The 26,099-nt window shown below is 36.6% G+C and overlaps 5 protein-coding genes across 6 annotated transcripts in view; all 5 read right to left on the bottom strand.

Annotated features, from left to right (window-relative positions):
* Nucleotides 1-943: 943 nt before the first annotated feature.
* Nucleotides 944-7,484, bottom strand: sft2d2b (SFT2 domain containing 2b). Its single transcript, XM_026257831.1, has 8 exons — nt 7,264-7,484; nt 6,929-7,018; nt 6,751-6,836; nt 5,776-5,857; nt 5,621-5,656; nt 5,407-5,465; nt 2,485-2,514; nt 944-2,082 (listed from the first exon to the last, which is right to left on the bottom strand). The coding sequence occupies exons 1-8, from the start codon at nt 7,324-7,326 to the stop codon at nt 2,043-2,045; spliced, it is 486 nt and encodes a 161-aa protein (XP_026113616.1). The 5' UTR covers nt 7,327-7,484; the 3' UTR covers nt 944-2,042.
* Nucleotides 7,485-7,658: 174 nt separating this feature from the next.
* Nucleotides 7,659-12,001, bottom strand: LOC113092190 (E3 ubiquitin-protein ligase DZIP3). Of its 2 annotated transcripts, XR_003287536.1 has the most exons (5): nt 11,516-12,001; nt 10,164-10,427; nt 9,331-9,429; nt 8,779-8,999; nt 7,659-8,648 (listed from the first exon to the last, which is right to left on the bottom strand). XR_003287536.1 is itself a non-coding variant. In XM_026257815.1 (4 exons), the coding sequence occupies exons 1-4, from the start codon at nt 11,708-11,710 to the stop codon at nt 8,892-8,894; spliced, it is 666 nt and encodes a 221-aa protein (XP_026113600.1). In that variant the 5' UTR covers nt 11,711-12,001; the 3' UTR covers nt 7,659-8,891. The 2 variants fall into 2 exon arrangements, 1 of the variants encoding a protein (XP_026113600.1); XM_026257815.1 differs by having other exon boundaries at nt 7,659-8,999.
* A 1,634-nt stretch (nt 12,002-13,635) lies between these two features.
* On the bottom strand, nt 13,636-15,638 carry LOC113105149 (PI-PLC X domain-containing protein 1). The gene is given in 6 exon segments (XM_074559916.1): nt 13,636-13,806; nt 13,896-14,024; nt 15,208-15,227; nt 15,230-15,305; nt 15,307-15,338; nt 15,605-15,638. Coding segments are annotated over 6 exon segments (462 nt in total).
* A 1,351-nt stretch (nt 15,639-16,989) lies between these two features.
* rgn (regucalcin) lies at nt 16,990-21,364 on the bottom strand. Its single transcript, XM_026257802.1, has 7 exons — nt 21,245-21,364; nt 20,206-20,371; nt 19,813-19,998; nt 19,154-19,360; nt 18,924-19,055; nt 18,587-18,741; nt 16,990-18,490 (listed from the first exon to the last, which is right to left on the bottom strand). The coding sequence occupies exons 2-7, from the start codon at nt 20,366-20,368 to the stop codon at nt 18,440-18,442; spliced, it is 894 nt and encodes a 297-aa protein (XP_026113587.1). The 5' UTR covers nt 20,369-20,371; nt 21,245-21,364; the 3' UTR covers nt 16,990-18,439.
* A 488-nt stretch (nt 21,365-21,852) lies between these two features.
* vps16 (VPS16 core subunit of CORVET and HOPS complexes) overlaps nt 21,853-26,099 on the bottom strand; it is a 35,134-nt gene continuing 30,887 nt past the window's right edge. Inside the window, exons 14-22 of the mRNA XM_026257779.1 lie at nt 25,657-25,791; nt 25,462-25,570; nt 24,997-25,094; nt 24,244-24,348; nt 23,904-23,981; nt 23,598-23,767; nt 23,069-23,165; nt 22,885-22,988; nt 21,853-22,447 (exon numbers count right to left, since the gene is read on the bottom strand). Of these exons, the coding sequence (XP_026113564.1) occupies nt 22,303-22,447; nt 22,885-22,988; nt 23,069-23,165; nt 23,598-23,767; nt 23,904-23,981; nt 24,244-24,348; nt 24,997-25,094; nt 25,462-25,570; nt 25,657-25,791 (1,041 nt within the window). The 3' untranslated portion in view covers nt 21,853-22,302. The remainder of the gene's footprint in view (nt 22,448-22,884; nt 22,989-23,068; nt 23,166-23,597; nt 23,768-23,903; nt 23,982-24,243; nt 24,349-24,996; nt 25,095-25,461; nt 25,571-25,656; nt 25,792-26,099) is intronic.

The following is a 26,099-nucleotide window of genomic DNA, read 5'->3' as shown; positions in this document are numbered from 1 at the left end:
ACTAACTAGAATACGCAAGAAACGTATTATTATTATTATTGTCATCTGACGATAGAACCATAACACAAAGCACCCCTTCTGAATGTGTATATTTTAGATTTACAAAAATAGTCCATCACATATCTGTGCCTTTTATTAATAGGACGTCTTGCTCGGGTCAAACATGACACTTCATTTGAAATAAAAGCTGTAGTATTTTTCAATAATTGAATGTAAAGACATCTAAGTACGAGTTTTAAACTTTCAATTTCAGACATTCTTATTCGTCATGGACCCATATTTAAAGCTTAAAACAAAGCATTCACAATATCACTCTATATGTATATTTACATTATAACTCTACGACTATTCTAAATCCACATATTTCATTTTAAATGAATAATGGAGCTGTTATTTGTATACGTGATGCTTTAAACCTCATTTGGCTTTAATGCAATCGGACTGCTATGAGGCATCAGAAGATCCACGCTGATTCACAAGATGGACTCATGTGTGAGGGCGTAAACAAGGGCATTCTGTCAAAGAGCTGTAGTATTGTGGAAGACATGTGGAGCAGAAATCAAATACTGGATGTTCTCTGCAGCGGGCGGCAATGAAGGGAAACTCGATCCAGCGACCGGTGTTCTAATCACAGAGCCACGCGCACGGAGATTAGAGGATTCAAAGAGTTTAAATCCGAGAAAAAGAGTCTCATTAGCGGTGAATCCACCGGCATATCAAACATCAGCAAACCAACCCTCCCTGACCTTTCACTAGCAGATGACTTACGCACATCAGTCAACTCATAAAAGTCTTATTGGGATTCACAGATGCATTGTGGGACGGGGCTTCTTAAATGACAGCACGTAAGTACAGTACTCATCATTTACAATACTGTAGGATGCACTCAGATGAAAAAGTAAAACTAGAATTAGAGAAGAGAAATCGATTCACATAGACTAAATGAACGTGAATAACTTTTAATAGCATCGATAGTTATAATGTCCATACAGTAGCAGTAGCAATTTTAAACACCTCAGATAGAAATCGTTTCATAGAAATAATGCAAATCTATATAATGAAACAAACATGGGCAATTAATTATCATGATGTAGGGGAAATTTCAATTTGAGTCATGATAAAATAATTCTGGAATGTACATTTCAGTCAGAAAAATATTTGTATACATATAAATAAAATGAATCTCTTCAGTGAATATATTAGCAGACATTTTAAAAGACAACAAGGAGGAAAACTACCACTGTCATTTTTGAAATCAATACAGTTAAAAGGAAATGTGTCTGTGATTTGAAAAAATAAGGACAGGCATAATAAACATTAATCAGAAAAAGGCACATCATTTTACTCCTAAATGCAAAGAAAGAAATAGTTTTTTTGAAGACAAATGGACCATAAAGATATACATTGGCACCCTAATAAGAGTTTAATATTTGACTTATCTAATAAGATAACAATAAGTAATAAGACATTTCTGTCATCCTTTTACTTACCTATAATAGATAACTTCTGAATTAAAATATAATTGGATCAATTATTTAGAAAGCCCTTCATCATTGTCTTGTTCTAGCTTAAAAAGAAATCAACCTAAATCCTAAAAAACTGCAAACACTGGTTACATTTCTACCCAATCTAATCCTTAAGTTATCCTTGGATAACGGCAGAGAGGAAGGCACGTAAGAATGAATGATCACTTACACAGCAGTTAAATGTAAAATAAGCTGCTCCATCTTGTTGCACCAAGCATGTCACTATAGGGCAGTGTCCAAAACTCAACCATTTACCTAATTAGATTATTTCATCCTTCATATTTCCCTACTTGAATGTAAAGCACAAGTGTGTGTGTGTGTGAGTACTTGTCTGTGTGTGCTTGTTCACACAGATGGAGAGCGTCCATCCATTGGGGAGAGTAAGGGGAGCCTGTAGTGTGGTGAGGTGTCTGTGCCAGGCTGCAGAGTGGGTACATGAGTGGCATTGAAGGTAGCACCGAAGCTGGAGCCAAAGCAGCACATAGAGAGACAGCCAAGGCCAAATGTAGAGGCATCTCACTTGAAGCACGCGGAGAACAACTTAATAATTGCATCCCTACATAAAAACAAACAGCCAAAGGTAAACAAACACCAAAGCCAAAAAACAGATGATTAAAAGTGCCTTATTTTGGCTGTGACAGAATTTAGATTTTAGTCTATGAAGCAATTATGTGAATTACAGACAATAGACACTTAAATTGCAAAACTGATATTTCAAAATGGAAATGGCAGATTTTAACAATTTGACATGTATATATTGTATAATAGATAAAAAAAAAAAAAACTACAATAAAATTAGGTAAATTGGTCCAGTGACATACTTTGACATATGCAATTTTTTATTTTGTTATATCACTTAAGCTAATTTATTTGTAATTTGTCTCCTCAAGTGACTGTTGATTTGTGTCAACAGCTTCTTTTTTTTAATGTATGGTTTTGAAAATTTAAAGAAACCCACCTTGCAAAAGGAATGTAGGATAAGCTATACCTGTGAAATAAAAGGGATACAATTTAAACAGATCTTAAGCTACATTTTCACCTCTTTTGTTTTATGGGAACTTTCAACAGACATAATGATTTTAATACTGTACAAGTATATTCTATCATTCCCAACCTTAACCCTCACAAATAACTTGCATTTGTACAATTTCAAATGCATCCAGTGTGACTTATATGCTGCCTTCCTCATGGGGACCAAAAAATGTCCCCATAATATAAAAAAAAAAATCCAAGCTGAACTCACTGCAATTTGTGCATATTCAAATGACCACCTCTAACCCCGCACCTAAACCTACCACTCACAGAAAACACACAAAATTGTACGAGCAAGGTTGTACGAATTAACCACCTGATAAACTATGTACAAATTTGTCATGAGATAGTGTTGAAAAATTCAGGTTTTACTATCCTCGTGGGGACATTTGGTCACCATAACATAAGGTTTTACACATTTACACTTTAAATAAGATTTCAATTAAATATGGAATAACAGCAGCATTCACTTCATTACAGCTACCAGAGCAGGGCCACTATTGCCCTATTTTAATAGCTTCTTGATAAGAATGTCTGTTAAATATCTTCAGTGTAGATACAAAACCCCAACTGTTGCTAAAATAATTCTTCCATGCTCAGTTTCATGCGCTTTTGCATCTACAAGTTCTTAAAGGGTTAGTTTGCCCAAAAATGAAAATTATGTCATTAATAACTCACCCTTATGCTGTTCCAAACATGTAAGACCTCCTTTTATCTTCGGAAAACAGTTTAAGATATTTTAGATTTAGTCAGAGAGCTCTCAGTCCCTCCTTTGAAGCTGTGTGTACGTTATACTGTCCATGTCCAGAAAGGTAAGAAAAACATCATCAAAGTAGTTCATGTGATATCAGAGAGTCAGTTGGAATTTTTTAAAGCATCGAAAATACATTTTGGTCCAAAAATAGCAAAAACGACAAAAATCAAATCAAATCAGTCTGGATATCCGGTTCGCGAACGAATCATTCAGTTCACCAAATCAAACTGAATCGTTTTAAACGTTTCGCATCTCTAATACGCATTAATCCACAAATGACTTAAGCTGTTAACTTGTTTAATGCTGACACTCCCTCTGAGTTCAAACAAACCAATATCCCGGAGTAATTCATGTACTCTAACAGTACATTGACTGAACTGCTGTGAAGAGAGAACTGAAGATGAACACAGAGCCGAGCCAGATAACGAACAATCTTTTGGTGATTGATTCTGAACTGATTCTGTGCTAATGTTATGAGCCCAGGTAAACCGAAGGCTTGAATCAAGGGCAATCATCACCAATGATGCCATTACGTCGAGCGCAAAAGAAGTGGTGAACCGTTTTCTTCAACCGGTTTATTGAATCGAACTGTCCGAAAGAACTACTGGTGATCCGAACACCGATGCAACCGGTTCTTCACTCGTGAACGAGTCAGTCTATTGTTCGTTATCTGGCTCGGTGTTCATCACAGCAGTTCAGTCAGTGTACTGTTTGAGTAAATGAATTACTCCGGGATATTGGTTTGTTTGAACACAGAGGGAGTGTCAGCCATATTAAAAAAGTTAACAGCTTAAGTCATTTGTGGATTAATGCGTAATAGAGATGCGAACCGTTTAAAACGATTCAGTTCGATTTGGTGAACTGAATGATTTGTTTGCGAATCGGATATCCAGACTGCTTTGATTTGAACTCTTTCTCACAACAGACACGGAAGAGAAGACAATGCTGAATAAAGTCGTCGTTTTTGCTATTTTTGGACCAAAATGTATTTTCGATGCTTCAAAAAATTCCAGCGGACCCTCTGATGTCACATGGACTACTTTGATGATGTTTTTCTTACCTTTCTGGACATGGACAGTATACCGTCCACACAGCTTCAATGGAGGGACTGAGAGCTCTCAGACTAAATCTAAAATATCTTAAACTGTGTCCCGAAGATAAAAGGAGGCCTTACACGTTTGGAACAGCATAAGGGTGAGTTATTAATGACCTAATTTTCATTTTTGGGCGAACTAACCCTTTCATGACATCAATAAACAACATATTTTTGAGCTTCTCGTTCTGGGACTTTAAAGATGATTTAACTCATATTGTATATTAGATTTGTTTAACATGGATTTAAAGGTGCTGTAGGAAACATGAGCCATTTTGAAACTTCTGCTAGACTTATTGACTGTACTACACAAATCCCCTCTTTCTAAAACCCACCCACTGAGACCACTGTAATCAGAAATGGAGCAAGAAAGAGGGCAGAAGAACATCATCTCTGTGCTGAAAAAATCAAGTGGCAAAATAGCATTTTGGTGCTTAAATTCAAATATCCACTTCAACTCTCAGGCTGATGATACACTTGGCAACTTTTTGAGCAATGTTCCCATGCACGGAGACAAAGAGCCCATGACCAATCTAAAATATCCAAATGTAAATTTGTTACCCGTTCTCAATGGGGAAAGTGCCCAGGCAACATTGCTAAAAAAAGTTGCCCAGCAGAATTGGTCAAAAAGTTGCCCCATGTATCATCAGCCTCAGATTCCTGTTTCAAATATCTAGGCCCACTGAAACCACAAATTAACTTCTGAAAGCTTTACAAAGCCCTGGGCCATCTCAGGCGTGAAAGTTCAGGATGCCTATTACAGTGATATCTGTCAGGTAATAATGTCAGTCCAATTAAAAAAGTAAACATATCACTTACAGCACTGCATGGTTCAAAGTTCAAGGTATTTTTATTGTCTTATATCACTGGTGTTCTCACTTTCACTCGTTCTTATATATACACATTAATGTTTGTGTGTATTTGTACACGTACTCCATATATACAATTATAACATTTATAGAGTCATATATAAAAGAACGTAACTATGGCTGGTATCTTACCATGTAAAGGCCAAAAACTGGAGGATACAGAACAGCAGAGCAAGGCCTTTGTTATTCCACTAAATACAAAAACAAAGAAATGAAAAAGATAAGGAAAAGAAACAATTACATATAATAAACATGCAGATTTACACACTGTGTTACATAACATATTATGACACCAATTTTATAAGCCTAACAAAACAAAATCATGCTAAATAAGAAACCCACTTACCCAAAAAGCAGCACAGAAGGTTAGCACCAGGCATGTCTTTACAACAAATGTTTGGTTTACAGGAAAAGGAAAAGGGCCAATTAGTGAATTATATGACAGACTGAATCTCCCTGTGCATTACTATATGATATCTGTATATGTATGTGTGCTCTCACAATCATAATGGCAGTTGCCAGAGCTCTCGTCTTGTCACACATCCTCTTGAGTTGCTTTAATGGACCCGTTAAGAACATCGTGCTGAAAACAATCCACACCCAAAAGACCTCAGGACTGACTTACAGATTCTCACAGATGCTACAACTGCATTGCATTTTTTCACAAATGCTTTAACATGCTGTAAATGTTTGACATTCAACCTTTACAGAGGTGGTGAACATGTTTTAATTCTCCTAAAAAAAGTATTTATTTTGATATATATTTGGGAACATATTCCATGAAAGGGTTGAAAATAGACATGATCTTTAATATTTCTTATTGTAATTTAGTTTTTACCTAGTTCTCATATGATTGGACAAAATTGTGGAGTTCTTTTATTTTTTAAACCATTAAAACTTATGGCTATCAGACACATAACATAAGAAAAAAGGTTTAGGTTTTTAAATGTCAAATGGTATAGCCCCAAAGATTTTGGTTTAACCCTTCATGATATTAAAAAATAAATCACACACACTTTCATTTTAATACAACTGAGAGGTTTGCAATAACTCATTTATGTAATAAGGAAAATATTTGATTAATTTTACTATAAAAATGATTACAAAATAGTGAATTAAACTAAGATTACCGGAGTGTTTTACAAGAAAATACTATTTCAGTTATCTATTTCATTTCATGTTTAACTCAATGTGTTATTTGCAGTTTCTTTGTAATTATTTGTGACCTTCATTAGCAATTTTGCAGGGAAATGTGTTTCTACATTTCTTCAGTGTGAACCTTTGTGCTTGTATCAATTGATATTTAAAAGTCACTTATTAATCAATTTGTTAAAGTGTTCTTCAACTCAAACATCCGTATTTGTCACTGACCACATGCCAATGCAAACATGGTGTACCATCATAAACAATGTAGCCAGTGACACACCTTGGGTGAAATAATATCGAAGCTGGCCAAATGAAAGCTGCATGACTCACCTTAAAATAGAAGCAATATTACCTAAACTGTAAAAGACAGCAAAGAGTGTCAGTCCTTTTCTGGGCACCCAAAGCAAGCAGGTTCCCTGAATGACAAAGTAAGGAAAGAGTAGACGTTTGGCCATTGTATGCACAATTAAAATAAAACGATATAAAACGACTGGTGGACTCCTTTTACCAAAACTGAACACAAGACGCCAGCCACAAAACACGCGAGGAATCCCTTGACGCGCGTGCCCCATCCCAGTGTTGATGCTTCATTCGCTTCCTAAAACAGCGTTTATATATATATATATTCATGTCCAACATAAGAGCTTTAAATCCATTTGATATTCATAAAGAGGCAGATATCAAGCTTTTGCTAATGACAGTCGCGTAAACACATGCACGCAACTAAACAAGTACCAAAAGTCTAGATTCGAATTCAAAACGATATCTCGTCACACTCTGGACATAATTAGACGTAAACACATGAAGTTTTAACTCAAGTGTAATACAGTAGACTAACGTTACCTGCAGTATGTTGAGGTCGTCACTTCCATCTTGGCCACTCAAAACTTTCTTTAATTTGTCCATAAAGGTTCAGGTTGATGGGGTTTTTCACAACAACCCCCAAAAAAGACGTTTCAAGTTTAAAACACTGGCTCGAAGCGACTTAGTTCGAGTGAATATGTATTCATTCGTTCTCTTTCCTGTTTGAAAGTGTAACAGGTGCACACGATGACTTCCGTGTGTAGCCACGACAACGATCACGCGACGTCATTACGCTCGACGTTCTGAATCGGCACGACGGGGTATTTCCTTTCTCTTACTGTATTTCTTTTACTGTCTATGGGTATCCACCTTTTTCTTTAACGCGGAAGTAAGCCTATGGGTGAGAACGGTAAAACTGTTTGCACTACAAACCAATGTGTTCATAATTACGATAATACATTAAAATAATATGATAAGGCACAGCAACTTTCAATATCAAGCAGCAAAACGAACGGGTTTGTTCAGCTTAAAATAGCTGGACGGAGTGGACGCAGATGAGACCGGAAGCCAGAACCATAGAATTTACAAAAGGCAGCTCATAGTTTAAGAAAAAGATCCGTGATTTGTTTGCTTTTGTTGTAAACATTTTTATACGCTTATTGCGTTTTGTATTACATCCACCCCGATTATATAAAGTATGTATCAATATGTTTCTAGACGATCCATTTTGAAATCTTAATAAAAGAGGTGTAACAAGTATTCAGAATTTACTTTATTTTTTATTTTTGGTGGAATTCCATTGCCGTTATTTTACTCATTTAAACTTTATGTATCTAAACATAACATACTCACGTAACAGCTTAGCTAGGTATTTACATTAACTTAAACTGTGCAAAATAACCACACAATAACTTGTTTAACCTCAAATTGTCTCACTATCATCCTGTATGTAACACATCAGATGCACTGATCTATAATATATATAGATCAGTGATCAGATGTTAGATAAAAATGGTCGTTGTTTAAACTTCATCAAAGACATAGGTTTATAATAAAACATGCTCCTTTGGTAAAAAAAATAAATAAAAAAACCCTCAAGGACAAAGATGACGACAACATTAAAATATATTTTATTGGCTGTTTTCAATTAAAGTTTAGTAAACATCACAGGAATGCTATTTTGACTTGTTAGTTTTGGTAAGAATTGCCAAAAAAATTCCCAAGTAGTACAGCATAGTAAAACAAAAGCACATTTACTCAGATACACCTGGCAAATGCAGGCCTACACTTTTTTTGATAGTAGTTACATGTTTTGAAAACGGAACATTGCGAGTAGGCCTACTCTGAATTACTAATATAGCGAGGTACATTTTAAAATGTACAATTGTACAACTTCATAAAACTTGTGCAGTTTGCTTACATTCCTGCAGAAAAAGAAAAACACAATAGAAAAGAACACATTTTATTAATATGTAAGTATTTAAAAAAAAAAAAAAAAGTTTTACACTTAGTGAAGTTAAAATCATTTAGCCTATGTACAAACAAATGCTCTACCAGTATGTTTCTCTGAATAACTTTATCCATGTCAGTTATCCACCATCATGTCTGATGTTTTGGTTAGCCATCTGATGTCCAAGGTAGTTTGAATGGGAGATGGCTGGAAGAGCTCAGGGCACTATTACTCTGGTAGATGTCCAGTACAGGGGCTCTGGCATGGCAACATGCTTTTGACACGTAGGACAGGTTTGCTTGGTCCACAGCCATTCCTCTATGCACTACACCAGAGGAGCACAGTATTTTGTTAACGTTTGGTTGTTACGTACAGTGCTTTCATCAACACATTCTAAAGCAGCTTTACAAAGGACAGTATCTCAGTACCCCAGTGAACAAGACAGGGGACAATTTCAAGTATTAAACTCCCTTAAGAGGGTTATGTAGAGTGAGGAAAAACTTTTAATAAAAATCAAATGCTCAGCAGCTAAAAAAGAGCTCAACTGAAAAGTCCAGGTTTCTGGGTCATTTATATTTGGCAATATTTGATTTCTGAAGTTGAATTTGATCATTTACAATAACCTGGCAACTAGTTTCTAAAGTCTGAACCTTTACCTCACTGTGGAAGCTGTGGGAACAGTGAAGCTTTCTGATAACTCCTCCTCCTTTGCGTAGGTCATCATGGCAGATCAGACACAAACTGTCTGCATCACTCTACAAAACAAACACCATTATATTTGATCAACATTACAAAAATGTAATTCCATTTCTCAGTTTTCTGTGAAGTAATCATTTAAATAAAGTGATAGTCCACTGAATGTCATCAAATATCTTCTATATTCTTAGATAAAAGTAATGGTTGCACTTTATTTTACAGTACGTGTACTTACATGTACTTATAGTGTACATAGTGTACTTAGTGTATTTATTCCATGGCGGAAACAAGCAAAAGAAATTACAAGATGTAAACTTCAGAATTTTGAGATATAAAGTCAGAATTGTGATATAGAAAGTTGCGATTTATTCTGGAAACATGCTGCTAACACAATAGAATGTGAATAATAATTTATACTTAAGTTAAAGTAGGCCTATAATTGCTTCGCAAATATATTACTAAGTCAAAACTAAGTATCTAAACAAAATATTCGAACATACTTGATTGAATGTAAAAAAAAAAAAAAAAGTTGGATAAAAACCTGTTAAAAATTGGTTATAAATTTCTCAACAGGTTGTTTGCTGTGTGTTTTTAGCTTTGTTAATTTTAGCTTCAGGATATAACATATCTCGTAGTTCCACTGATATAGCCTCAGATTTCTCTAGCCTTGCCAAAGCATTGTATCATAACAATAAAATGATCTTATCTTATCTAAATGCTCTTGTGATAGCATAACCTATTGGTAATCATTAACATTTTTACACATTAAAAAGCAAAATCATATCACACCAACCAGAGACATGACATTGCGGCTCCTAAACCGAGCTTTTCTCTCCAGAGGCTCGTGCACCTCAGGGATGGTTGGGATGGGATGTGGGCGTCGTTCACATGCGCTGCTCTTGGTGTGTGCTTCCTCTTCTCTATTGGCAACATGGCTGGAGCGAGAGCATGGCCTTGCCTCACCGCTCTGAAGCCAGTGGCTCAGGTACGCTGGCCTAGGGCTAGGGTTTGTGGTGGCAGCGTGCAGACGGCTCAGATGCATTGCATTCAGCTGAGCCTGAAAAATATGCATGCATGCAAAATACTAAGGGAGATGCACATACATTGTGTTTTCATTATTAAGAATTTACTAAAATAAGTAGTGAAAAGTTTATTTTGAAGAAATTGCTCCTTTTTTTTTTTTTTTTTTTTTTTTTTTTGTATTACACAAATTTCAGCCAGTGGAATCCAATGTTGCTTTATTTGCAACAATATTAAAAAAATAGTTTTGTTCCACTGCTTGTCAATTTAACAGTTACAAAAAATGACAAGAAATGCATTGAATTCAACATTAAATTTTCAAGTGGGTCTGAAATAGTATTATCTTGTTCAATGTTCTCAAATAGTTTTTGCTTACCAAATCTGATAATAGAATTTGATAATAAAGAATAATGATAGAATTAATTTTTGGGCAGTATCTCAATAATGGCAGAAGTTGAGCTGCAGAAATCCACTTTTGTTTAAAATATGATGTTCCATACTATCCAGTATGTGAGAATGATACAAAGCATTTTATATGATGAGCACACATGGAATGCAAGGGCAGAATTTTATATACTTCTTACTTGTTTTTCAATCAAAATAAATATAAAAAAAAATTTCCAACTTCAATGCCATTTTTGACGCAGACACAGCACAAACAGAAACTCTATTATCAAAATGTCTAACTCCATTTTGATCAATTTTGTCCAAACAGTGGAAGGTAATTTCTGGATAAACTGCTCTTAAGAGTTTGGATTATTTGTATTACTTAATTGGGAAATGACAGTAACTAGTTATTCCCGAGTGAAAACTGTTTTAGCAGCAATTTTTTTTCAGTGCATATGAGACATAGTTATAGAACATAGAGAAAAAATAAAAATAATAGTAAACAGAAATAAAAATGCTAAATTAACTAATAAGATAAGATAACTAAATTGCTTTATAGGAAAAGCCATATTAAGCAAGTGTGCTTTGAGATACTATTTAAAAAGTGTTAATTGAATCAGCTGCTCGGTGACATTCTGGGAGAGAAAGCCAGAGCCTGGCACCATAACAAGTGGTTTGTTTCTGCTCTCATTTAAAAGCCTGTATGCCATACAAACTACACACATAGTGGGTACTAACCGGACATGGAAGTGAAGCTCTGCGACTGGCCAGTGATCGACTTGGAATTGGGACATCCCAACTGCTTTTCCTCTCAGCCTCTGGCTCCTCTTCCTCTTGTTCTTCTTCTTCCTCTTGCTCCTTCACATCTTCCTGCCTTTCATATCCTCCCTGAAATGTGGTAAAGATTTCATCTTCCTCTTCCTCCTTCTCCATGTTAAACAACCGTAGCTGTCTCAAGGCTTTGAGACGAATAACTATGAAAGAGAAACTGCGAGGAGCAGCAGCGGCTTGAGGCTTGCGACTGGGTTCTGGACGGGCCTTGTATTGCTAAATAAGCCTCTGTAATTAGATCCCCTGGTTTTCTTATCCCATCTGTTTCCTCTGGAACTCTTAAGCCTTATTGAGACGACACAGGGACCGATGCAAGCTCCTTTAGCTCCTCAATAATCTGTTTAGGAGAGAGGTGGGGACTTGGAAGAGGAAGGAGGGGATTCTCAAAGCTCTCTGGAAGAATCCCGCTCCAGATCGGTTCAGAATATTCTAAATAATTTGGAGAGCACACTAATAGAAGGCATTGTTGGAAAAAAGTAAAAAATCTGCAAAATGATATCCAGTTTGCTAACTCTGTTATAAAAAAAAATTGACTAAGAAACATTTGTTTTTTTTGTCTTCAGATTAATGAGATGTTAAAATAACAATTAAACTTTAAGAAATTTCAGAAAATTCTTTGTGGTTATTTTTTGATTTGAAAAAGTCTGGAAAAACCATGCATAAAAAGTAAAACCCATGATTATTTACCTCATACAACCTACATAAACTGAGTGTGAAAGGCATCAGTGAGCTGGATTATCATTTAAGTAGATACTATAAATGTTAAGCACCTTAGAGAGTGCACTCAAAGGGGCGTCTAAAATTGGACCCCACAGATACAGTACATGTTACCCACATAGACTGAAAGCCAAACAGAGTGTCAACAATAGATGAAGTCATGACAGGACATTAGACGTTACTAAAATTAAGTGTGACTCATTGGACAGGTAATGCTATCATCTACTGAGCCACTTAGTCTTTGATTATATCAATCTGCCTTTTCTGCCCTTTTGTCAAATATCCAGGATAAATCAGGAAAGAAGTTTATTTTTTTACATTTCAGTAGATTGATTTAAGTGTAAAGTTGCAGGTAAAGTTATTTTGAGACGTAGCAAACAAAACCCTAAATATGGATTGCCTGTAGATGGCAGCATCGCACAAAACATTGTTTCCTCACAGCTTAGGGACTGTCATAAAAGACTAAAACAAAGTTAATATTTAAACATCAAAAACAACAAGGATTCCATTAAAAATAACAAGATGCACTGTAAGAAAGATGCTACATTTATGTAATGTTTATGGCAGATTTAAGGGTCAGGTCTCCTTTAAGAGTGTTTGATTGAGTCCAATAACCAGTTGGGTGAATTCATTGCTGAAAGCCCCCACAAAATCTGCACAGATGATGTTGACACATGATTTGCCTGGGCCTGGTCGCTGCTGTTTGACCCAGTTCAAAAGCAGACTATAGGAGCTCAAGGTCATGCTTTGTAAAGACTGGCACGGATGAGAGAGAACATACTTGGCATCCTCAGTTAGGTTCAGGCCAGCAGCAAAAAACTGACCTGAAAACAAATTCAGGGAAATAATTTAGGGAAAACAGGCTTTAATGGAAGATATTTTCTTTCCTTCGGCTTCTTCTCCTGAGACAAAATTTCTAAATGTACCTGCTCTTTTAGGCTACAACCATCAAACTCAGGACAGACTTTCAGACTGTACTGACTTGGTATGCTATATATATTCTAACTGATCATACATATACTTGCACTGAGATTCTGAAGTGGGCATTTGATTGACACTTTACTATCCCATGAGGCAACAGGATATGATTTGTGAATGGCAGTGAAGTAACACAATTAATAATGGTTGATCACATGACAGTAACAACATGGCGGATGTAGTAAGTCCAGATTTCATTCATATTAATTTTTTAATGGTAATAAAGTAATTTTTAAACCAAACATTGCACCTACTAGATAGCATGTAATTTTAGATGCATATACAGTGTCTAAAATGTACAGTGACAATGAATTAAGAATTTGTTCCATTGATTAATGTAAATCGTTTTTTTTTTTTTTTTTTTTATTGTCAAAGGTGCTAATGAGGAATTGAATGAGGTCTCTGTGTTGATCCAGGTTCATGCCATCAAATGCAGAGAGTGCAATAATGATCACTTCCTTGGTGTGCTGATCTGACCAGCGAGCAACTTCTGTGAGCACTTCCTTAAAATAACAAAACCAGAACACAACCAAAGTTATTCTCGATTTGGAATGAGGAATTAACATTCTCCTAAAATTCAGATCAGCCATACCTCCACTGTCAGAAGGGAAAAGATACCATGTGCAAAGTAGAAAACTGTATCAGGGTCTTTTATCTTATGAGCTATTCTTAAATCGAGAAACCAAATGCCTAAATCCAGCTGGTTACAGATGCTATCTTCCTGATAAAGATAAAAATAAGCCACGTAAAATGCTGTATATCATCAACACCAAACATTTTGTCAATAGTTTGCCTACACTTAAGGTGATTTAAACCTATGTGACTTCTTAGAAACATCAAAGGAATCAGAAGGACTGAAAATTCTGTCATAATTTACTCAGCCTCAAGTTGTTTCAAACCTGTATAAGGTTCTTTCTTCTGCTGAACACAAAAGATTATATTTTGAAGAATGTGTGTTCCCAAACAACTGAGGGTAACCACTGACATCCATAGTATTTTTTTTCTAACTATGAAACGGAAGAAAGAAACTAAAACAGATTTAGAACAAACTAAAGGTGAGTAAATGATGACAGAATTTTCATTTTCGAGTGATATATCCCTTGATTTACTTTTGTCATATGTCAAAGATGCAATGAAAGTGCAGTATTTTTTAAAATATCAGACTTACATGTCAGGGATAAGCTATTGGCATCTTTTAACTCACCTGGTCTTCCCTTTTGTTTCTGATATAGCACATTGTCTGAATTATCGAATTGAGGCCACAAAACAGAATCGTCAACACTTCTGTTGTCATAAGAGAGGATGACCTGGTAGTCACTTTCCCAGCAGTCCTTGAGTGAGGGAGTTTGAATGATTATTAACTCATTGCTGGAACCATTTGCATAATATGCTGAGGTCCCTGAATTAATTATTTCCCTCAGTTTTTGAGGATATGGCAAAGGCTATGTATGTACCACTTGAGGCGTAGTTAAGTTTTGAAGTGCTCTTTCAGGAAGTTGTTCAGGTTGGTGTGTTGATCGGCTGACATTTCTTTGAAATGTGAGAAAGCAAGGATGGCAACCTCCATAGTGTGCTGTCCTAACCATTTCTCCAGTTCTGTCATTCCCTCCTGTGGTGATTCAAGGTTAGCTGTCATTACAGTTTTCCCATTAAGCTGTTAAATGCAATTAACTTAAAAAGAATAACATGAAAATGAATCAGGGTAATAACCTTCACAGTCATTGTTGTGTATAGTCCATGATCGAAGAATAAATCACTTGATTCAGGCTTTCCAGCAACTCTCAGATCAAAGTATAGCATACCCACATCAGTCTGCTCAGAGATGTTTTTTTTTTTTTTTTTTTCTGGACAATCACTTGAAAACATGAACATAGACTTGCTCCTGACATTTATTGTGACATTACCTGAACAGTCCTCCATTTTTGACAATGGGCCTTAAGAAAGTACTGAACATCTTGTCCAAGGCCTTTATATTTTTAGGTTCCAGTACTGAAGAGTACTGTATCCGAGCTGTATGCCATAGCATCATGGTTCCCTTAAAGAAATGTCTGTTCTGTTTCAGTTCACACAACATCCTATGTCCAGTTCATGTTTGTTGTATGTGATGATACGTTTATATAATGTAAGTTTAATGGATAGTTTGTTAAATTTGAATATGATTATAAACTCTTGAAGTCTACAATTCCAGAGGTCATTTAAATTCAAAACTTTTATCTTATTATTTCAGGTTATGCTGAAAGATTCACAAAAACAGCAAACCAACAGCAAAACGAATTAATCCATTCAACCTTGCACCAAAACCTTTAGGTCTTCTTAGTATCCTTAAAGTCAACATGAACCCGATCCTATTCACCCCTCTTAAAGGTCCCGTTCTTCGTGATCCCATGTTTTAAACTTTAGTTAGTTTAGTTAATGTTGTTGTTAGAGTATAAAAAAATTCTCAATGCCAAGCGAGATATTTTATTTAACGGAATTTGACTACAATGAACGACCCGTTTGGACTACATCCCTCTTGTTCCTGCAGTAATGACGTCACTTACAGTTTTTTTTTTTTTTTCACAAACAGTTTTTTGACTAACCTCGGCCCACAACAATACACAAAAAGGGGCGTAGCCATGTTGCGCTCCGACGGAGAAGAGGAAGAGCTGCGTTTGTGTTTGTCGCCATGTAGTCAAAACGCTATTATTTTAATCTCGTAGTCCAATCATCTTTGTTTGGCCTTCCCAGGGACACTGTACATGGAGATGAATGGTTACAATTTATGTTTAACTCGGTTCCCGAAAATTATAATCCACATGTAAAGCTATGTGCAGCACATTTTGCTGAGGACAGCTTCCTCAATCTCAATCAGTTTAATGCCGGATTCGCACAAAGATTATTCCTGAAAGATGGAGCAGTTCCCACTTTGTCTGGAGAAGGCGTTGTTTATGGACCACAACCGGTAAGTGTATTTTATTATTTAAGTTGGTGCGTTTAACAGTTTCTGTAACTTATTACACGAAGGGCAACGCTGTTTAGCTTCGTTAACTAGATGTTAGGGCTGTGCAAAAAAATCTAATGAGATTTTCATGCGCATCTCGTCAGTAAAAATCAAGTATAGGTCTCTGCAGGAAAGTAATGGGAGTAACCAGATCAGGGTGTTTTTACACCATGATACCTGATTGGTTGATGTAATAGTGACGTTAGGTTTAGGGGTGGGGTTGGGTAAGGGGGATCATTTAGATTGCATGATTTAGAAACACCCAGCAGTTTGAAAACACCCACATGGTGATAGACGTCCACTTTTGCTCTGCAGAGACCTAAGTCTCGTAAAAATGCTCCTGTGATTACATCTCCAGCACATGCTCCTGCCCACTTGCTTCTCAAAACTAGGCCAGTCGTGTTTCCAGGAGGGCAGCCTGCGCTCAGCTGCTGTCGAATCACAACACAGGAACTGCTGGCCCACTCAGAACTCGTTACTCATTAGCATACTTGGCAATAAAGCTCTTTCTGATTTCTGATTCTGTTTTTTTTTTTTTTGTACGTATTTCTGAAGGAGGGACTTCATAGAACAAGGACAGTTTTATGACAGTGAAAACAGCGTTATACAGATATGTAAATTGTGTGAAAAATACAGTTTTTTTTACACACGAAACATGAACACGTTATATTGCATACTGTAAACACAATCAAAGCTTCAAAAAAGCGCGAAAAATGGGACCTTTAATGCATAAATCACTTTATTTTCCGCCTCTTCCTTCCAACTATTATTCTGGCATATAACAGCAACTTTTCCCATGAAAATCAGGTCCTGTTCCACATTATCTCACTGAAATCGTTTTTGTCAGGGTTTTGCACTCTCACTCTGTTTTGTTTCTTGTGTCAGCACATGGCCTTGTTAATTGTTTTCTTGGCCATGTGCTCCTTTAGCCCCTCCTCCTTTTTTCCTTTCTACCACACCCTCTTGTTAGCCTGGTTAGTCTGATTGTGCTCACCTGTCCCTCATATATTTTCCTCCCTACCCCTTACCGGTTTGTGGTCATTTTCACCTCCTCTGTCTCTTAACCAGTTGGTCTTGTGGCCTTGTTTTGTCTAGTCCTCGTGGTTCCATGTTCTTGTCTTGCTCCTTGTTTTAGTAATTTGTTTGTTCTTGTTTTTTTAAAATAGTTTAGTTCTTCTAGTCCTGAGTCTTGGTTTTGTTTGATACTCAAAGTTGGTTAAATTGGAAATAGTTTCTTATTTTGTTACTTTAGTCTTTATTAGTAGATTGATTTATTTTCCCTTGTCTTGGGAACAAGGGAAAATTGTTTAGTTTCTGTAGAGCTCTGTCCTGTCTAGTCTTGTCTTCGAGTTCCTGACCTGGTTCTACCTGCCTGGCACTTGGTCTGCTTCAGAGTCGGCAGTCAACAAGTGTGTGTGTGTGTGTGTGTGTGTAAGCTCTGCTCTATGGTGCCTTGTGTGGTATTTTCCATTAGCCTGGTCTTGCCGCCCCCTCTGTTGCCAAAGTATTCTACCTGTTGTTTTCTGAAGCTGTCCCAGTGACCTTCCCTAGCTGTTTGTTTACTTTTTTTCCTGTTGTGGTATCACTTGTGCACTTCACTAGCCTCTTGTATCAGTCTGTTTTGGTTAATAAACCCTCATTATCTCACAATGCAACAGGGTCCTCCTTCAAGATCCCTGACAGTTTTTTGCTGAAATAGAGATTATGGATTTAAAACAGTTTGAACGGTTTGTCATTTGGACATGGAAGGGAAATTGTCAATCACAATTACATACATTTTAAAATCATGAACTTCAGAATTTCAGCAGCAGAGCCAAACCAACCTCACATTTGTGGTTAAAATACAAGTTACCCTAAATGACCCAAAAATACAACCCTTGAAATAATCTCCTAAAATGTGTGTAAAGTCACACATTGCTCTTTGTGTAGATTATTTAAATTTAATAACATTAAAATTCATATTAAACATGCAATTATTTATTTATTTTTTTTAAATGCTTGCGCAGGTTAATTGTCTAATATTAGAAAGGTAGGATTTTTCTAATATTATGAGGTGCAGGTATCACATATACTCTAACTGCATGATTAGAACAATATTGTTGTATCGTGATTGCCAAGTGATCATGAGGCTTTTAATAACAATTTTTCCTTTTTTTTCATCCAGTGTAAGAGAATGGTGGGATGCCCTTCACTCCTAAACCAGACACCTATGATAGGAATAAAGAACATACTGTAATGTCATTATGTGTCAGAGCTGATGTCATGCTACTTTGAGCATGATATGAAATAGGATTAATATATACCTTAAATATGCAGCCAGCTTCCGGATGCTTGGCCAGTGAATCTGCATCCATGCCTGCATACGCTGAGGTGACATAGAGATCACTGTAGTCTTTCCCTCCGAAACAGCATGAAGTGGTTTTCTCAGCTGGTAGTTTCACTGTCTGCAGCCGTTTGCCTTTGAAGGGAAGCCCATTACCATTCAACAACTTTTTTTTTTTTTTTTTGTGGAAACAGAGATACGAAACATTTTGTGTATGAACATTTAAATATGGGAATGTTTCTGTCATAAACATGAATTTAAAGGCCAATTATGGAAGCAACATTGTGGAGACTTTTTAACTATGTTATGTTACACACCTGTTTGTGGGTCGATACGCAGCACTCTTCCTGCATTATAGCAGGCAACCCACAGTTTGCCCTCTGTGTCTATGCACATACCATCTGGTATGCCTTCATCTTTCTCCATGTTGTAAACCATTCTGCGGTTAGCTTAAACGGAAATAAATAAATACACAGATTTTACAAAATCACACTATCTTAATTTTTACATCAAGACCACAGTCCAATGCAATGCGAAACAAACTCACACAGCCCTCCAGTCTGGATGTCATAATCAAACGCCTCCACCATAAACGCCAGGCTGTCAATGTAGTAGAAGACGCGGTGATCCAGTGACCAGTCCAAACCATTGGAGAGGTGCACTTGGTCAAAATGCTGGACAACAGAGTGGTCAGGAAGGAGGGTGTATAGTGCCCCATCCATCACATCAGGCTTCATGTCCAAGCCCATGGTACCTGCACACAGTAAAGGAGAAGTGCCAATGACGCAGTCCAAATGGGAATAATTCAACTGGTTTATTTAAAGAATTAAAGGTTTAGTTAACTCCAAAATGATAATTCTCTCATCATTTACTCACCCCTATGACATTCCAAACTTGTATGACTTTCTTTCTTCAGTTTCTGTTCCCACTGATTTGTATGCATACAAAGGAAATCATTGGGAATCAAAACTGTTTGGTTCTTCATACATTCTACATAATACCTTCTTTTGTATTTAGCAGAAGACAAAATGCATACATGTTTGGAATGATATAAAGCTGAGTAAATGATGACAGAATTTCTATTTTTGTGTGAACTTCATCTTTATATTCAGCCAGAAACTATTATCAGCTTCTGTAAAAACAAAAACTACAATGCAAAATGACAACTGTCACAAGATCACAACACTGATTTCTCACACACAGTACCTGCAAAAAACCTGCCAGCTGGATCTACTTTTCCATCATTGAAGCGGGTGTTTGGTTTTTCCCTGTCATCAACATTGGCGACAGGTGTAACCGAACGCTTTACCCAGTCAACAAATGCAAACCGAGTTCCCTCTGCGATGACGTAACCACCTGCCTGCCGTGGAACCACAGATCCTACAAGTTTCTCTGTGCAAAGATAAGACATTTGAATTCATCAACATTATAATGCATGCTAATTTAATTTGAATCAATGTGTAATGCACCTTTAAATAAAATGCAAACTCAAAACACTAACAACATGATTTTTATTTTGGGAATTAATGCATTTCACTTGAAAGTCACTAAAAATGCAGCTCACACATATAACTAAACTTACCATGTCTTCAGGCTTACCTGTGGCAATGCTGTCTATTTGATTGGTCAGTGAGTTCCACCGGCTGACCCTTTTACCCATAATATCAACGTACAACAAAGTGGAGTCCTTCTCCTCCCAGACGGGACTCTCACCGACTTCATTCTGTTCTTTGATAACACATTCAACTTTTATGGTTGACATGACCTGAAACACACAAGTAAAGATCAAGTAATTGTATGATGTCCTCAAACAACCTTTACCTTAGAAACTGCTTAGTTAAGATCAAGAAAAACAAAGTTCAGTCCAAGAAGACACATGCTGGTGAAGTTTACACTCTAGAATAAACTAAACTTGAAAGCTTTATTTTAGCAGGCATTATGATATTTATAACAGATAGTTTTTTTAACCTCTTGCTTATATGTATAAATATGTTAGATAGATTATGTGTAAAAAAAAATTAAAAAAATATCTGTAGTCAAACTGATTTCCCCAGAACACCGCCCCGTCTGTTATGGGTCGTCTGTTATTGGTCGAGCAAAAATTTAGTCCTCCCCCAAACACACGCCATTGGTCGAGACAAATATGCCACACGGATAGCCACCCTATTATTGAGTACATAAAATATATTTAATATGGATTATAAACATAAATAAATTATTATTTTTCTTTGTTTTGAGCTACGAATGAACGTGACAGCTGATTGTATATTAATAATCATTACCGTAATCACCTCGATAATTCATTTAAATTATGTTAAATGACAGTCATGCAGATTGTCTGTTACAGATCATTGCTCAGTCACAATTTATCGTTAATCACCCTCGTGTCTACACGACGCCTCTGTTATTGAAATACACTGGAAACTCTTCAACATTAATCGACTATGTACTAAAAAATGTACTGGATTTTTTAATACATATACCGTTACGATGTTTCATTTAACGAAGTTACACCAACAAAACAAAGAGAAACAATAAGAACTGTAAAGAGCAGCACTTGATAAAGAAGGCATGCAGCTTTTGTGAAAAGTTTGTATTGGACATCGTATTTCCTGCAAAACAAGACGTTTTGTCTTACCTTTTTCGACGATATCCTCTTTGGTCGCTGTCCTTGCAAAAAATTTCCCAACTTTGCAAAGTTTCCGCATGTAAATGTGACGTGACGTGACGTGACAATCACAATAGAGCGCCCTATTAGGTCTCTGCAGGAAAGTAGTGGGAGTTACCAGACCAGGGTGTTTTTACACCATGATAACTGATTGGTTTTACGTCATAGTGACGATAGGTTTAGGGGTGGGGTTGGGTAAGGGGGCTCATTTAAATTGCATGATTTAAAAACACCCAGCAGTTTGAAAACACCCCAAAGATTATTTACATTACATTTACATTTATTCATTTTGCAGACGCTTTTATCCAAAGCGACTTACAGATGAAGACAGTGGAAGCAATCAAAAACAACAAAAAGAGGTTAAAGAAGGTTATTAACGCCCACTTTTGCTCTGCAGAGACCTAAGTCCCCCGTCTTGTCTCATGCATTTGGTTTAAACACACCCTAAAATAAGGATAAAGGTGCAAAAGAGGAGTTTGACCCCAGTCCCTCAATACTTGGTCATGATGACAAAAAAGCATGATTGTTCTAAAAAGAACCAACACTGTGATTTATGTGCACACAATGCATTCAACACGTTTTGGTATCCAATCATGGTTTAATTAAAATAACAACTGTTTTGTTATATTGATAAAGGCATTATCTCTACAGAGCACAGGCATGAACATACGATCAAAGACTGATTATACAACACACAAACAATGGTTCATAATGCAGTTATAGGTACAAAGGTTTTTATGGTTTACAGGTAAATGCAAGATAGGAACCGCTTCTAGCTGTCCGACAGACACAGCAAAAACATAAACAGATGACATGCCAATTTTCTTGCTGTCCATCTTTCTCTCCACCCAAGAAATTTCCTTCATTGTGCAGAATTTTAATGACAATGTTCCATTACATCAGGAGGAATTTACATAGCCTGAAATCAAATTCAGCTGCGAGCTGGTTTGTGCAGGAGAATGGGTGCACAGTGGTTCACTGTTGGGCAGCAAATGCAGTTGAGCTGAGCAGGATAGAAGCATACAGGATCACTTTTTGACAGCAGTGGCTCTAGCACGGTTGAGACGTTCCATCAGAAGATGATCAGTGGTGGCTGAACAGCGTGACAGAACAGTACTGATCTCGGATTCATTACGCCTCTCGATAGCAGCCTCTGCAGCACCCTCCATATCCCTGTGTGAGAGACAACGATATTTATTGTGGTTCTTTGTCTTAATCATGAACAGTAATGTACACTTTTGATCTAAGTTTTGGGGAAGGAAATATTTTTTAATGTTGCTGAAAGTCACCAAGTCTGCATTTGATAAAAAAAAAAATTTGTACAAACATTAATATTGTGAAAGATTATTACAATTTATAATAACTTTTCTATTTTGATATTTTAAAATGTAATCTATTCCTGTGATGGGATAGCACCTGATCATTCAGAAATCATACTAATATACTTATTTGCTGCACAAGAAACATTTCTAATTGTTATCAATGTAGAAAATGTTTGTGCTGCTTCCAAACCTTTTTTTTGTCCCTTTAATTTGTCCCTGCTAATTTAAAATATTAATTTCTTTCAGAAAAGAAGAAGGGGCCAAATACATTTCAGAACAAACTCTTACCCCACTGCAAGGTGAGCTTTGACCTTCTGCTCCGGTGTGACTTTAGACACATACTTCTTGGCTTCATATTTGTTATGGTGTTTAATGCACACCTCAACAAATGGCTGTGATCAGAGAAAGACGATTATAAATACCTCACAACAGCTAGACTAAGAATAATTCAGATCATCAGGACACAAGTTACCAGATATCCAATAGGAGATTTTTTGCTTTTGCCAAATTTCTCCAGCTCTTCCCAGTCCTCCTTCTCAGCCAGAGCCTTTAACTTCAGCCACCAGAACCTGAAAATGAGAAACACCTTCACTCATATCAATATCTTATACCTCATCCATCCATCAATTTTCCTCACTGCTTATCTTCTGCAGGGTTGCAGGGGGATGAGGACTATCCCAGTGTCTAGGACCTCGAAACATACACTATATATGTATCAGCCACTACATTAACACCACTATGGGTGAAGTGAATAACATTGGTTACATATTTTACAACTGGACCATTACATTACATTACATTACAACTGCTGTCTTTAATTACAGACAATATTAGCTCTGGTTTATTAGGTCAGAGAATGTCTTCGAGGTTCTCAACACTGCCAGTGGGATATGAATTAAATGTTGTTCAAGGTTTATTCTTTCATTAAAACAAAATAAAAACAGTGCCACAGAAGGAGACACTATAAATCATTTAAGTAAAACTATAATCAGAAGGCCCACCTCTTGTCGGGGACTCTGAAGTCTTTGTAAAGTTGTTCGGCGTGTTTGTGCAGTCCCACAGACAGCAGCGTGGTCATAGTGTCATGAAGGGAGAATCCCACGAGCAACTCACCCTTCTCTTCCTCTAGCTTCCTCTGAAACCGCAGAAGACGCATTTCATCTTCTGTTGTCTGAGAGAGGAGAAAGAAGGAAGAAAGGCTATAATTCCTTTTAATAATTCACAGATGTAATGTTCTGGCTACACGGACAGTGAACGCTGACCCAGGCTGCTAATCTGCCTGTTACAGGAGAGTCTGAGGTCTTCACCTTGGCAGAAAATTCATTCTTGGCTTTGTAGTACTCGTCCACAGCACTTTGTAAAAGAGCAATCCGAGCTTCCAGTCTCTGCAATTACACACATATGTAGAGTACACCTTTACATTCTTAGCAGATGCATTTCCACCAACGCAACTAGCAAAATAATTTTACTAAAAATAATAAAAGAGTATTAAGAAATGAAGGTGGAAAGCAAAGAAGGCATGCCTTCAAACCCCACACATTGGTGGAAATCGATCCACCATCATTTTTTAGCACTTTTATAGCACACCTGTCATTCAAATCATGGAAGTGGGAGGAAAATGAGGAAGAAAGAACAGTAAACACCTACCTGCTCTTTATAGCTGGCCTTTACATAAAAATTGCCAAGTTCTTCATGATCATCATCTTGATTGAAAAGATCTTTGAGTGTATCCTGCTCCTGATGCTTGCAGAACTACACACACATACACAAAAACAATGACAATGTGAACAGTGAAAAAAAAGCATTGTTATTTTAATATTACCAATACAATATCATAGTATTTATTAATATTTTGCATTAGCTTTTATTTTATAGTTTTAATATAATTTTATATTAGGTTTTGGTAATTTTTTATGAGCTTTTGTCTACTATAAATACTTAAATTTACCTCTAATTTATTTTTATTTCATTTTTAGTTTTGGAAAGTTGGACTTCAATTTCAACATATTCATATGTATTCAAGTTTAGGCTTTTCATATAATAATATTTGTTTTTAAATTATGAAAACTTTCAGTAGTTTTAGTTTTACTGTAGTTAATGATAAAAACTAGGGTGCTGACGTGGAAGAACTAGGCAGAAATCATTTTTCCATATATAATGCAAGAAAATCCTAGCCAATCAGAACAGATTTGATGTTCATATATGAGCAGAGGGATTTTGAACAATCAGATTTTATTGTGGCCCTTTGCAATGTTCCCAGACATACACATTAGCTCATGAACATTATATAGGTTAGCTCAAAAAGAGATGGGGCATGTTCTTGTCATAAATAATGCCTATGGTTCTCAGTACAGAGAGTGTGTGTGTCTTCAGGAAGCAGGTGTGTGCAGATGTGCATACCTGTTTGTAGAGGCTCAAAGCCACAGGCTGGTTCCTCAACATCATGAAGAAGTCTCCTCTGTTCAGCTCATTCTTCAGGTACATAACCACTGTGTACACTAGCATACAAGAGAGCATGCAGGTAACCCATCTCCAGTGATTCTGAATATGATTCAAAGTGTGTATCTGTAACGGAGTGTGTGTTTCTAATGCATATGTGTGAGTGTTTGCTCAGTTTAGCATCAGATGACATCTCTATTTTTCATTCCTGTCAAATGGATCATAAACAATGGAGAGTAATCTTTAAAATACATCAAATCTTTTTAATGCACATAGGTGATCTGACCAAGCTACTATTTGCTGAGAAATTTAATTTATTACACACAGTTCATTTCAAAAGTTTTTTTTTTAAACAAAACTGAAAAGCAGTGTATCTAGGTGGACAGTTCATGAGGTTTTAGGACATGTATGTGAAGGTGTGTGTACCGAGGTCTGTGTCTCCACTCTCAATGGCTTTGCTCAAAGCCAGAGGGCTTTTCTTCATTTTTAACAGCAGTGGGACCTGCTCGCCGGAACGAGGCTCAAACTCCAACAACTGAAAGAGAGAGACCAACACAAACTAACTGACAACCCATAATACCAATGGCCCTTGGTTTTTAATAGAAGTCTTTGTGTGTGTACCTTAATGGCGAGCTCTGTGCGTCCACTCTCATATGCTTTAGTGGCGATTTCAGAGTAGGAGATTCCAGCAGCATCAGCAAGCTTCACACTCACAGCTTTTGCGATGACTTCATCTGATTCTTCCTTCTGCTGGACCTACAAAAGCACACGCAAAGAAACTTTTATGGTATTTAGCTGATTGACATCAGAACCTCTCAGAATGAACAAAACATCACATCTTCACGAGGTTTAGCAGGTGCAATGAAACCCATCTGCACCTGCAGATGTCCTCTGGTTCTGTAAACAACATCTGTGAAAACACCCGATGTCTGTGGATTCATAAAACTCATAAATGACTGTGATATCAACTTTATAATAAATGGGGACTTCAAAGAGACACAAAATTGGCATAAAATGTAAGTAAAAAAAGTAGTCCATGACCATTCAAAACTTTGCGGTCAGTA

This window comes from Carassius auratus, chromosome 6, assembly GCF_003368295.1.
Source record: "Carassius auratus strain Wakin chromosome 6, ASM336829v1, whole genome shotgun sequence".
NCBI classification, from domain to species: domain Eukaryota; kingdom Metazoa; phylum Chordata; class Actinopteri; order Cypriniformes; family Cyprinidae; genus Carassius; species Carassius auratus.
Note: the sequence above shows the minus strand (reverse complement) of the source record. Positions and strands in the feature narration are given on the sequence as shown.

Bases quoted from the DNA above. Each gene is read 5' to 3' on its own strand.
- sft2d2b (XM_026257831.1), bottom strand. From the start codon at position 7,326: ATGGACAAATTAAAGAAAGTTTTGAGTGGCCAAGATGGAAGTGACGAC. The intron at 5,466-5,620 runs GTAAGTGGGTTT...TTTTGTATTTAG, and splicing joins CCTTCTGTGCTGCTTTTTGG to TGGAATAACAAAGGCCTTGC. The intron at 2,515-5,406 runs GTAAGATACCAG...TTTATTTCACAG, and splicing joins CAGTTTTTGGCCTTTACATG to GTATAGCTTATCCTACATTC.
- LOC113092190 (XM_026257815.1), bottom strand. From the start codon at position 11,710: ATGGAGAAGGAGGAAGAGGAAGATGAAATCTTTACCACATTTCAGGGA. The intron at 10,428-11,515 runs GTTAGTACCCAC...CATATTTTTCAG, and splicing joins GAGCTTCACTTCCATGTCCG to GCTCAGCTGAATGCAATGCA. The intron at 9,430-10,163 runs GTTGGTGTGATA...TTTGTTTTGTAG, and splicing joins GCCGCAATGTCATGTCTCTG to AGTGATGCAGACAGTTTGTG.
- rgn (XM_026257802.1), bottom strand. From the start codon at position 20,368: ATGTCAACCATAAAAGTTGAATGTGTTATCAAAGAACAGAATGAAGTC. The intron at 18,742-18,923 runs GTGTGTAACATA...TTCCCTTCAAAG, and splicing joins GCGTATCGACCCACAAACAG to GCAAACGGCTGCAGACAGTG. The intron at 18,491-18,586 runs GTATATATTAAT...TTCCTATCATAG, and splicing joins AAGCTGGCTGCATATTTAAG to GTGTCTGGTTTAGGAGTGAA.